At 34.4% G+C, this 14,145-nt stretch overlaps 1 protein-coding gene across 1 annotated transcript; it reads right to left on the reverse strand.

Moving 5' to 3' along the window:
• Positions 1 to 138: 138 nt before the first annotated feature.
• LOC124536497 lies at positions 139 to 1,486 on the reverse strand. Its single transcript, XM_047113053.1, has 2 exons — positions 1,443 to 1,486; positions 139 to 848 (listed from the first exon to the last, which is right to left on the reverse strand). Exons 1-2 carry the CDS (start codon positions 1,459 to 1,461, stop codon positions 139 to 141), a joined length of 729 nt encoding a protein of 242 aa, XP_046969009.1. The 5' UTR covers positions 1,462 to 1,486.
• Positions 1,487 to 14,145: the final 12,659 nt, after the last annotated feature.

Here is a 14,145-nt window from a genome sequence, read left to right on the forward strand (position 1 = left end):
AATACGATCGTCATAAATTATGTGATTGCCTATTTATTACATAGATAACGATTATGTGGTATAAATTTAGGCATTAAATTAATAATACAATGTGAATTGAAGATTATATTTATTTAATGTATAATATTATGTAAATTATTAGTCGACAAATTTCCAAGCATGTTTTCTGTTGGTCATAACTTGATTCAGCATTCGCTTGCAGTTTTCGTTATTAATGTTAATCAAATCAACTAGTAGTTCTACATCAAACCACAGATCTAGCAGCCTTTCGATTGCTTCCAATTGATCAATCAAAGGATAAGTGGTAATAGCGCCTTGTCTAGTCAAAGTACAAGCCCTAAAAGCCTTATATGCAAATCTCGCAAAGGTTTTGCACGCGGTATCCGTTTTACTAATCAAAAAACCCATTTTGTATACCGATATCGAACTGTATTTCTCTCTTAACACTTGCATTATGACCATTTTATTTCTCGCTTGGTATATAGTCTGTTTCATTAATTCCAGTATCCTGCGTCTTAGGCTGAAACGATCGTATTTATTTGGTACAATATCCCCGGGGGGCTTCCATCGCCTACCGTCTTTTCTCAATATTATTTTTGGATCACCATTTTTAACTTTCAAATTTAAAAGCGTGTCAGATTCGTCGATACGTTTGTACACATTTTCGAATTCATCTTTTAGAGTTCTGTTTATGCCTTTCAATTTGTTGTTGTCTTCGATTTCTCTCCAAATAATACTCGGTTTAAATTTTTCTAGATAATCTTTAAATGTGAAATTTGCAAATTTATTGCGAGGATCGAAGTCTGTTTTAACTATATGGATTAGACTGAGGATAAAATTTAGATGTTCTGAAATAAATAGAACAATATTTAATTTTACAAATAAGTAGGTTAATCTGGTCTTATTAATGTGAATCGATTTTGATGTTTCTTTAGGTCGAATTACTTTATAAATAACTCAATCTACTTGTGATGGTGCTTGTCGAAATTTTGGTAGACGTTGGCAAAGTATCGTTACCGCATTTTTGAAGTGTAAGCTTCTATATGCGCGTAAGGCAAAATTTGGTAGAGGAAAATCTTATATCTCGCGTCACATGCTCATGACAGGCGCATGCGTGACGCGCCGTCTGCGATGCGTGAGGGCGCTTTTTTTTTCGGTTCTTCTCGGTCGGATCTAAATTCCGAATCTCTACTTTTAATATAGATTTAATAATGATTTAATATATATACCTATAATGACTATTTATATATGCTTGTAGAAGTCAACTTGAATAACACATATTTTGATTATGAATTAAATGAACAAGGTATGTTTTATTTTTGTGAATAAACGTTTTATTTTTAAGTATTTAATAAAGTTTATTTAAAATTATTGACTGAATAAAATTTACACAGTGATTGGTTATTGTAATCGTTTAAGTAATTATAATGAAAATAACTCACTGAAGAATCGTACGGTCATTTCCACGACGTCCGCGAGGTTTACAGAGAAAATCGTAAATGCAACAATTTCTATCACTAATAGACCATTAACAATATCGTAGTTTAACGGTTAATGTTTACAATTTAAAATTTCTCATTAATAAAACATTTTGTGACTGTCAAACAGCTAGACAAAGCCTCCTTGAGATAATTCAACATTTAATAAGGAATGATAAATATCACTAATACAAAATAAAAACGTTTACAAAAATAAAACATTATCGTTTTATCGTTTAAGCTCGAAATCGTTTAACAACGTTTTTATAAATCAATCGGATACTTGTACCTAAATAAATGAAAGTGAAAACCTAGTGTTATTTGACTAGGATTTGAACTCACAATCTTGCTTCATATTTCACATTTGGCTGAAAAATAAAAATCTAAGCTTCAATTCGACCCATGTTTATATATAAAAATAATGTTTAATTTATCTGTATTAGATTAATGGACTCCAACTCCATGTTTGATCGTTTACCATGAAAATCTATAATAAAAACTAGTTATATAAATGCGAAAGTAACTGAATACTGAATCGTATTTGTTACAGATTATGCTGGAAGTCCAAGGAAGAACACAAATATACTATTGTTTATGCCTTATACCTGATATCCAAATCCTAAAACACGCACCGCTTGTCAGAATGGCCATGTCGGCGCGAAACCATGAATTTAAGTACAACACGTGTCCAAAAATGATTGTTTAAATAATTTAAAACTGTTTGATTATTCAATTAATAATTTTTAGTGGTTTCTGAGATGTTAAATTATTCAGAAATATTTTAGCGTCCATGAAAAGGTGTTATATTGAGTGAATAGTCTACCCACCCATTTTTGTTATAAAAGGCCGAGCGCCCGCCGGTATCAGGAGGCTTGTTCGAGCCATCAGCCATCAGACCTCCTCAACTTAGAATAAATAAGAAATGAATATTTCCAGAGTTTAATTTCATACTCTCTCTCCTCTTTTCATACTCTCCGATAGTCCGGGCATTGCATTTTTGACGGTGATTTTAAGCCCACTGTTTGCCTTCTTTTTCTATTTATCTTGAATTACTTATAACTGAACCGAGCGTCAGCTGGTTGTGGAAGTGGTAAAAAATAAATAAATAATTAAGTAATAGTACGGCAGCTCAAACTTTTTCCATGAATGGTCGACATTATACTGAGCTGAAAAAAAATCATTAGCTGCATCATAGAAGGGGGATGGTTTATGCGTCAGCTGGTCGCATGAACTTGTAATAAAAAAAATAAAGGCATAGTAGTAGAAATTGAACTACGTGATTATTTAAATAATTAAAAGTAAGAAAATAACAATAAGCTGCGTGTATCGCGGTGCAAAGACCGTTAGCTGACGCAGTAAAGGTAAAGACTATTCTAGCAATGGACAGGAGCTTTCTCGATATAATTTTGTTTCATTTTATTTGTAACAAAATGCACGATATGAAATAAAAATCGAGTGCAAAATGAAATGAACCCAAGGTAAAGTAAAGGTAACATAAACATAATTGAAATATAGAAATAAAAAGATCGCTAAAGATATTCGTTGTCGATGGTGTGGCTATCGTTATCGTTCTCTGACGAATCACCGGCCGAACTGTCCTGCAGGAAATAGTTTTCAATTTCTTGACCTCGACTTTCTTCACCGTCATGTGTAAATGATCAAAATTAGGCTACTAGAAAGCTGAAGAAATGTGTCGCTGACAAAAATTCCATACCGGCAATATTGCATGCAACCAGCTGACGCATAATCCCTCCTCCACGATGCAGCTGACAATATTTCTTTTGCTCAGTATGACATCAACTATTATGGGAAAAGTTTCAGCCACTTTACTTGGTGGTAGGGTTTTGTGCAAGCCCGACTGGGTAGGTACCACCCACTCATCAGTTATTCTACCGCCAAATAACAGTACTCAGTATTGTTGTGTTCCGGTTTGAAGGGTGAGTGAGGTAGTGTAACTACAGGCACAAGGGACATAGCATAGTTCCCAAGGTTGGTGGCACATTGACGATGTAAGGAATAGTTAATATTTCTTACAGCGTCATTGTCTATGGGTGATGGTGACCACTTACAATCAGGTGGCCCATATGCTCGTCCGCCAACCTTCTTTCCTCTTTCGCAGCCTCCATTACCCGGACGCACCGCTACTTGAGCAGCTGACGATCAGTTCAGTTATTAGTCATATAAGATCAACTATCGATGTTAATATCAGCTGGCTTACTCTGACTTTTGCATTTGCAATCCCTCTTACGATGGATAAAAATCGAAATCTTGACATTTGTGACGTCAGCAATTTGTCATGTTTTTTTAAAAAACAAGCTGGACAAGCTTGTCCGTTATATATAACGACAATGTAAAGGTATTTTTTTTTATTTTTCATTTATTATACCATATCGTATTTTACCGTTCGCAACATACTATTATATGTTATATACGGTAATGTCTGACTGGTTTGCTAAAAAATATAAGCTTGGAAGGTCGATTCTACTAAAAGCATCTTCTAAGTAATAAGTTCTGTTTTCTTCTATATATTATTTGTGTTACCGAGTAATCCTGGCCTCCAATACGGTGTAATGTCATTTGCTTCTATATCATTAATTATATCATATTGTTATTACATATTATTAATGTAACAGAAACAATTAAATTGACTTTATTATTATATATACATATATATAATTATTTTTGTAAGTAATTGATGGATTTGTACAAATATAATTAATAATATTTTATATGGTATAAATCATATAATACTGGGATAAAAAACTATTTCTTATTTTAAAAATTGAGCTGTCATTAAAAATCAATTGAATGATTCTAAAAAAAATTTGGAAAGATGCATTATTGTAAAACGTCATTTTTAATTTCACTATTTATTATTATCCATACAATATAGTACTGAATAAATATATAGCTTTTTATGTTTTGTGACAATCGAGCGGGAGGTTTAGCTGACGGAACGTGATTACCACCATCCATGGACATCTGCAATACCGTTGCTAAACGTACACCGGCTTTCGCGTCGAATTTGAGCCAAAAGTAGGCTATTTACTTGAACTTCAATCATATTGTTTCGAAAAAACTGCCTACGAAAGCTTCACCGTTCCATAGAGTGCGTGAATGCGAGTGCGAGGCAGAAAATGCCTTAACTCTGTTGTACATTTTCGGACATCAAGGTGTCGATGAAATATCCGAATTTAGCGGTCGTCTGAAACCCATTCGCAATTTACTGCCAAACAGTAATACTCAGTATTTTCATGTTCTGGTTTGAAAAGTGTGTGAGCCGGGGTATTCAAGCATAAGGGATATAACGTATTAACTCCCAATGTTGGGGCTGCATTGAATATATAGGGAATGGTTGATATTCGTCACGGTAGCATGCGTAAGCGATCTCGTGGCGTCCGCCTAAAGACGGAGCGGGTGCCGCTGGTTTTATTAGTGGGTAAACCCAATGTGGTTGGGCGCACTCGCCGTTCAGGGCTCCGGGGAGTACCACTCCTGCCCCCACTTTACATCACGTGGAAGCGCGTAATGCCAGCGAGAAACAAAAAAAAAGGGGATGGTTGATATTATATACACTCACGATCAAGTGTCCCACTACCCGATTATTTATATTATAAAAATATATAAATTTAACCTGAATAAATTGCCCTCGTATTTTTATATACCTAGAAATAATTGTTTTCAACTCTTTAATGACGATGTTTTGGTTGAACAAACGATAAAGGACTTATGTCAAAACATGTGATTGAAAACAACAAATTCTCTGCCTATGAAAGTCCTTATGGTATTTAATTACTGTTAAGGTGTTACAAGTGCAAAAATAAAAATAAAACTTGTATAAAATATTCATACCAATTCATTTACAATTACATTAATTTTTCTTGATATATAGTAATTGATACGAGTCGCTTTTTAAATAAATTCAAATTTCGAATATTTTCATGTTACGAATGTGTTCTATTTTTAAAACCTCTAGTACCAGTATTTTTTCAATCAACCATATAAGAAAATTATTATCTATGATATAAGGTAAAAGTGCTCACTATACATATGTTTAATGGTGTGATCTCTGAATTATTTCAATCGTACAGTCGACTAAGCCTTCTCAGAACTCATGTTTTATTTGAGCAGAAAGAAAGGCTGGTCAAATACGTTGTACGTTCGTCAATATGTCTCGTCTCTTTCCTCTAACTATATCCCTCATAAGTTGTCCCGTTTTCGCACTCGGCCAAATTGGTCAAAGATTATTTGTACCACATTAATTATCACTTACTTTGTTCTAAAAATTAGACGTGTACGATTTAGTTACGATTTTAACCCACATCAATAAAAATCTTATTCCTATAATTACATTTTTCAGTAAGTCATAAGTAGTTTATATCAAGCTTTTTATAAATTTTCCAGCTTCATATTTTATTAAACAATTTTATGAACCCTTACGATTTCACAAAAAAATTGTAAGATTTATTATATTTAATTATTTTGAAGACCTCCAGTTAGTACCTAGTTTTTCGTCTGCGATATTTTTATTCTATGATCCCGTAGTATCGAAATAGGGGTTTCCTACCCCTCAGTTCCAGTGTAAAAAGGTGCGTTCCACCGTCGACACGTGCCTGAATTTGTTCGTGAAAAAAAATAAAAACACGAAAAAAATGTAGTTTAGATTTCTACGCGACGGGAGCACGCGACTCGAAATCGAATGCACGCGAAGTTCGAAATTTGAAAATAAGTATGACGATAATTTATTCAACTGACAACAAATTTCTTTTGACATTTTAAGTTCTTTTAGTGCCGTGACCTGTGTGATGTAGTTTGAAATAGAATTCCAGCCGCTGGGCGTGTTTTGTGTTTAACCGAAAAGTGTAATTACAGGTAAGGCGCTGACGAGGTCAATTTTTGATTACCGCTATTTCAATCTTGTCCTGTCTGTTATAAATTTTACGTTGCGTTCCGTTCCATTGTTAGGTTTCTTTTATTTACTACACATTAAATATTAATGTGTAATCCCGGATTAGCTTGCGGGGATTATAAAGAACCTTTTCTTTGTTTTCATAACGTTTCCGTTCATTTGTTTACGTAATTAATAATCTATTTATATTTGAACAATAAGTGTTTGTAAATTTGAAACTTATTTTTATATTTTCTGTTTGTTGTATTATCTAAAATATTTATTGATACGTTTATATGTAACACTGTTATATATTTTCTAAATTGAAAACGACAATTTTTTTTTAAATAAATAATTATGTTATATAAAATTATATAATGTAATTGTGGATATTATATTTCTTTTAATTAAATTTTGGTTTTTAGAATATTTAGACTCGTAGTATCGACGTCTCTTATATTAACTATAACAGAATTATTGTTACTATGTCTCTCTCTGATTGTGTAAATAATATTTACGTAGACTACGTAGTACTATAAAAACTACGTACTATACTAGTTTTTTTAATTTGTGTTGTGTGTGTGTGTGTTGTTTACGATATAGCGTTGTTAATATTGAATCTTTTTATTTATTTCGTTCTGTTATTTGTTTGATTCACGTACAACATTTTATTTTTAAACAGCTAGTAATTTTATTTTTTATGATAATAATTTATATAGTGTTTACAAGAGAATGCGTACGATACCAACATAGTATATTTATCAATACTATAGTAATCACAGTACAGATTATATAATATGCAGTCGTTTTCTATAAAAATCAACTGATTAGCCATTGTTCTGAATAATAATATCTTCATTGAATAAATAGGAGAAGTACAGGTTAGAACAAGTTTCCGACTCCGCAAAGTCAATAGATCGTTTCTGGGGCAAGGTATCCGTTTCAATAATAAGATTCCGCAATTATTACTAGTACTATCCATCCTACCACCGGCTTCGCACAGGTGCAATACTGATACTAAATATACTATAGAATTTACTTATTTACAACACAAGTTACAAACTTCTATAGTTATCAGTGTTTCTTTATTATATTGTCCATGTATTATATACAAAAACATTCCCCTCGAATCACTCTATCTATTAAAAAAATCGCATCAAAATCCGTTGCGGAGTTTTAAACACCTAAGCATATACAGGGATATAGGGGCAGAGAAAGCGATTTTGATTTATACTATTTAGTGATACCATAAAATCGTTACCGTTTCATTCAATTCAAATGCATTTAACTATTTACTAAATGAAATATATACAATTAATATTCTATTTAAAAAAAAATACATGTCTTTTTTAGTGTAATATATTTTTTTTATAATTGATATTGCTTTGAGTATCTACTATATAGATTATACTCTAAGTAGTACTCAAAAGAGAAGAGAGCTTTTTGGGACGGCAAATGGTACCCGATGGTAAGTGGTCACCATCGATCATACATTGAAATTGTAAGAAATATTAATTATCTCTTACATCGTCGATACACTACAAACCAAGAAAACTCAGTTATGTCCCTTATGCTTCTTATTATATTAGTTAAGATGTTTTTTTTTTTTAATTTTTATCTCATATTTTCTTTTCACATTTTTTCCGACATGTTTAACAAATTTCGTTTTATTTCAACTAATTTATACAAAAACTTTAATAAACTATATACGTAAACATTCCATATGAATCATCTGTATATAAGTGAAAAACACTTAAGTAATCACCAAATACAGCAATAGTAACAGTATCATTGTGTGTGGTATCCCAGACGTATTCGCGTGCTCAGTCCAATTTACCACTATTACCATTTCTACCATACCGTACCATTGTGACTAATTACAATAATTTCAAACCGGCCAACTTAGATAGCAGGTAAAGTATAATAATATTCAATATAAAAATACAAATAAACTAAATTGACGCAACAACAACAACAGCATGTAAATTTGCCACTACTGGGTTGAGGTTTGGTTTATATTTCACCACGCTGTGCCAATGCGGGTTGGTGGCAGACACATGTGGCAGGAATTCTAAGAAATTAGACACATGCAGGTTTCCTCACGATGATTTCCTTCACCGCCGAGCACGAGCTGAATTATAAACACAAATTAAGCACATGAATATTCAGCGGTGCTTGCCTGCTTTTGTACCCGCAATCATCGGTTAAGATGCAAGCGTTCTAACAACTGGGCCATCTCGGCTGATTAAAAAATTGACGATGTAATTGTGAAAAATAATTGTGAAAATTTGAGAAAAGAAAGAGTAATCATATTAAACACTAAAACCGAAACGCAAAACTTTTTTCTAAAAAGTTAAGCTAAGAAAAAAGTTTTGCGTTTTTACAAATAATAATTTGTGTAAGTATTTTTTCTTATTGTATATATCTGGTCTTATGTACAGTCAGTACAGTCAGAGTAGGAAAACCTTCGTCAGTTTATAAATTAATTACTTTATCAAGTCATAAACTCTTAGCGCCTTTTGATTCTAAGCATCAAATTATTGCGAAGCAATATGTCATTCTCGATCGGTAAAACAGATTATCGTTCATACTGAGCATACGATGATAGATTTTACAATTTTTGTCTGTCTGTTCCAGCTAATCTCTGGAACGGCTGGACCGATTTTGATAGAACTTTCACTGGCAGATAACTGATATAATAAGATGTAACAAAGGCTACAATAATATTTTTTTTTAGTAAATTCGCGGGCACAGTTAATTTTTTTTTTTTTTTCAAGAAAGCGTAGATTTGAATGTGACCTTCCAGAAGCATACTCATTGATCGTGCGACCGTTACTTGTTAGACCAAGTTACATCCGTGTAATTATTCATTGTGAAGGATAATCCAGCGTAATTACAGACAGAGAGGGCCATAATAACTTAATACCCACGGATGGCAATTGTCATTATGTATGTTCTATATATGTTACTAGCTGGTGCCTGCGACTCTGGTCGATTCAAACAACAACAAACAACAACATCCTGTAAATTTCACGATGTTTTTCTTCACCGCTGAGCGCGAGATGAATTATAAATAAAAATGAAGCACATGAATATTCAGTGGTGCTTGCCTGGATTTGAACCCGCAATCATCGGTTACGATGCAAGCGTTCTAACCACTGGGCTATCTCGGTTCCGTTCGATTCGTGCGACGCTATATTTCACCCCAAACCATCCAAATCGGTTTAGTGAATTCAGATATTAGCGGTAACAAACGAACGGACAAAATACTAAGAACCATATTTATGTGATCTACGAGTATTGCAATATATATAATTATAAAAAGAGCCGAGACTGCCCAGTGGCAAGAGATCGTCGTACATCTTAACCGATTATTGCGGGTTCAAATCCAGGCAAGCACTGAATTTCCATGTGCTTAATATGTGTTTAAAATGCAATCTCAAGCTCGGCGGTGAAGGAAGACATCGTGAGGAAATTTGCATGTGTCTAATTTCAACGAAATTCTGTTACCTGTAAATCCTCCAACCCGCATTGGAGCTTCGCGTTGAAATATGAGGAGAACCTCAGAGGGAGAGGAAGCTTAAGCCCAGCAGTGAGAAATTCATAATATGTAAAAACGGATACATATTATAAATTATACATCTTATCGAATAAAATAAAATATCATTCATTATAAAAAGATGCAAATATCTACCAAAAGATTCTTCTACAAAGTATATTTGTTCCTCTTGAGTTTGAAGAGCCTGGGATAACATCACATCATGAGAAAACATCACATACATTACTCTGATCCCAATATAAGTAGCTGAAGAACTTGTGTTATGGAAATCAGAAGTAACGACGGTACCACAAACACCCAGACCCAAGACAACATAGAAAACTAATGGTAATCTACATCGACTCGGCCGGGAATCGAACCCAGGACCTCATAGTGGCGTACCCATGAAAACCGGTGTACACACCATTCAACCATGGAGGTCGTCAAGGAATATTTGTCCAAAAACCTTTATTATAGATATGCCTCGTTTTATTAACTTAACAGATGACAGGACGGTAGGTTCATTTTTCTCTGAGGATGAAAATAGGTATTAAATGGGGAAATGCTGCCAGCATTCTTTCCACAACTCCAAGCGGTCATAATTAATATATTTTTTACATGCGGTTGTTATTTTATTTAATGTTTTCTGTTATTGAATAAATATGCAATGCAATTTCGTTTCAATGCAGAAAACCACGACACATATTCTTTTTTAATGTTGTAGCTTATCAAAAATAAAATAAAATAATTTGCGATCTTATCTTATGTTTCATCTTTACCGATGTTTGAGTTAAATTCTGCGTGTTTAGAAGAGTATCTCTTATAGACTGATAATGCTTTCTTGACGGATTTGGGCCACGCATTAAAATAACACAAGTATGTAAACAGTATTATTATAATAATAAATTTGCTCGCGAAATTGTGCGCGTTTGAATTTAACAAAAAAAATTTTGTTTACTTCGCAGATTTTACAATAACTTATTACTTATTAAAAGTAGCCAAGTGACTCCTTATTAAATTAGCTATATACTAGTGAAATTCACATCAAATTCGATCCAGACTTTCCAGAAATTAGTCTGTAAACAGACAGACAGACGAAAATTGTAAAAATATTATTTAGTATACACGTGTGCATTTACTAAAAGCGATTATTTTAATATTACAAACAGGCACTCCAATCTGGTATAGATTATAAATGTAACTCTGTTTGTATGTTATAGGTTCCTTTTTGCCTTAGACACGACAAACAAACCCCCAAAATGCGAACAAGGCCGCGGGCGACAACTAGTCTTATTATTTGTACAGATTATTAACATTATTGAAATTAAGATAATCACTTTTTTATGATAGTGGTTGGCAGTTGAGCCAATTGGAGACCCGATTGTATGCAATCCGCATCACCCTTAGATAATGGCAATGTATTGAAATAATCATTCCTTACAATTTACATCAGCATACACAACCAACCTTGAGAACTAAGATGTCCATTATGCCTGTAGTTCCACTAGCACTCACACTCTGGTGGTAGAATATCTGATGAGTGGGTGGTATATGCAGACGGGACCGAAGACATACCATCAAGAAAACAAATTTAATCACATTTGATTAATCGGGGATCTTTAAAGATACATTTAAATCAGTAATAGTTCATTGTGAACTTATTGTTTATTTTTTGGTAATCCAGACCACAAGCACTTTTGTTTTTTTTTAAACAATGGCGCTGCCGTTTTGATGATATAACTGATAATGCTGTTTCATCAAAGTGCTTTAAAAGGCCACGAGATTTCTTTATATTCGAATAACAAAACATTATTTGTATTTGCGTCAACCTAAAGGAAATCATCTTTTTTTCTTTATGCGTTATGAAAGTAACGACATAATCTATGTAAAGGCAAAGCTTTTTTTTTATGAAATTTACGCCGGCTAAGAAGTAAAAATATTTAGCACGGTTAAAAATTATATGGAATAAGGTTCAGAAAGCGAACTCGTTTGTGATATAAAAAAAATTACACACACTGTCTTGCGCTTGACACATATGTATATGTATTTATATTTTACGTTCATACTGACAATGTCAACACGACAGTTCTCAACTATTTTGTATCATATTATCATATAACTTTCATGTCATTGTTTGTTCCCATAAAAAAACCTTGTCAAAGTAAAAAATCGAGGACGCCATTTTCAACTTTCAGTTTTGTCGTCTAGCTGAGCTTTTTCCTTACCTTTAAAATTAATGTTTTCTTTTTATTAGAAATTAATGACAGTTGAATTTAGGCCAATGAGTGATCACTAGTAATAGTAATCTAACATGATATTCTCTTTATAATAACTCGAGTCATTTCTTTTTTTCAATACAAGTGATTATCATTAAAAAATCTTGATCGAATTTGTACCAAGGCGGAAATTATTCGGCTTTTTTTTATGACATAGGTGGCAAACGAGTAGGAGGCTCACCTGATGGAAAGTGGCTACCACTACCCATGAACATCTGCAACACCAGGGGGCTTGCAGGTGCGTTGCCGGCTTTTAAGAAAGGATACGCCTTTTTCTTGAAGGTTTTCATGTCGTATCGGTTCGGAAAAACTGCTGGCGAAAGCTGGTTCTACAAAGTGGTTGTGCGAGGCAGAAAATGTCTAAGAAATTGCGCTGTTGTTGATTTTCGGACATCAAGGCGGTGCGGGTGAAACTTAGAATTTTGGCGAGATGTCCGAAGGTGAAATTCAGCAGCCGGGATTAATCCGAACAATTCCTCGGAACATTCCCCGTGAAAAATTCGGTAGAAGATGCAGAGTGATCCAACATCTCTACGCAAAGCCAAAGGATCAAGGAGATCGGAAAGGGCTTGATCGTCAATAACTCCAGCCGCTCTACCTTGGATACGGCCAAAGGGAAGGAGCTGATACTGGGGAGCACCCGCCTAGAGGTGAGGGCAGTACTCCATGTGTGGCCGAATTTGCGCCTTGTAAAGTTTTAGGCGATGGGCCGACCTGAAATACTGTCTCGCCTTGCTGTGCACATCGAAGGAAGCCAATTTGGCTTTGCCTTCAAATTGACCGCGGAATTGAACGAGGCTCGAACCATCAACGCCATTTATTCCGATACTACCTGTAGCGGCTATCGGGATATTCTCAAATCGTGGAGATACGACAAATGGTGTTTTTTTTAGCAGTTAACGCGCAAACTTGCGTCTTTTTGGGGTTGAAATGGACTAGATTTAGCCGGCCCCAGTTCGTTTAACGAAGGCTCGATTTCAGACACAAGTTTTTTTCGGTTTTCTTCGACGCTTTCCCGAGAAATATTAGTGCGGGCAGTGTATAAGGTGTCAACGGTACTGTCGTCTGCATAGGAGTGAATGTTCCCGATTTGCAACAAATCATTGATATGCAAAAAAACAGAGTGGGTGATAGAACGCAGCCTTGTGGAACACCAGCATTGACAAATTTTAAGTCAGAGCATGCACCGTTGACAACGACCTTGATCTGATCTGCCAAAAAGCTAGTTATCCAATTGCATAATTTCCCGGGAAGCCCTTAGGAAGAAAGTTTCGAAAGAAGCGCTTTGTGCCGCACGCGATCGAAGGCCTTCGCTATGTCCAAGCTGGCTGCTAATGCCTCCCCTGCTTCAGCCCATCTATGATACGGTAAACTAGAAGATCACCGGCCCTATGTGGTAACGTGACGTAAAAAATTCCAGGCTACCGAACTGAATTCTTGACAGAAGATGGCAATATTTTTTTATTGATTCGACCTGAGATTAGAACCGGCCTTATTTTTAATGTTATATGCGTTAGCTGACAGTTAATTGAGCCACTTCATGGTAAGTGGTCACCACTACTCATCTTCTTCTTCTAAGTAAGTAAGTAATATTAACCATGCCTTAAACTGTGTATGCCCCACCAACCTTGGGTACTAAGGCAATAATTACACTGACTCACTCACATTTGTGAGTGTGTGGTACCAATCTAGACGGATTTTCACAAAGTCCAACAACCAATCAGCAATCGTAAAATAAAGCTATGAAATAGCCATACAAGAATACTAGGTAGTCAAATAAAAATAAAAAAAAATCTTAGTAATTAAGAACACAGATAGCAAATGATTAATTTTATCTCGTAAATATGATAAAACATGATGTCATTTTTTAAACGTTTAGATATTTTTCAATTTCAAAAGGTGAGCGCCTAATGGTGTGTGTGTCGAGAGAATTTATCAGCAAGCGGTTGATTGACTGTTTCATTA

The sequence above is a fragment of the Vanessa cardui genome, chromosome 16 (genome assembly GCF_905220365.1).
Source record: "Vanessa cardui chromosome 16, ilVanCard2.1, whole genome shotgun sequence".
Taxonomy (NCBI): Eukaryota; Metazoa; Arthropoda; class Insecta; order Lepidoptera; family Nymphalidae; genus Vanessa; species Vanessa cardui.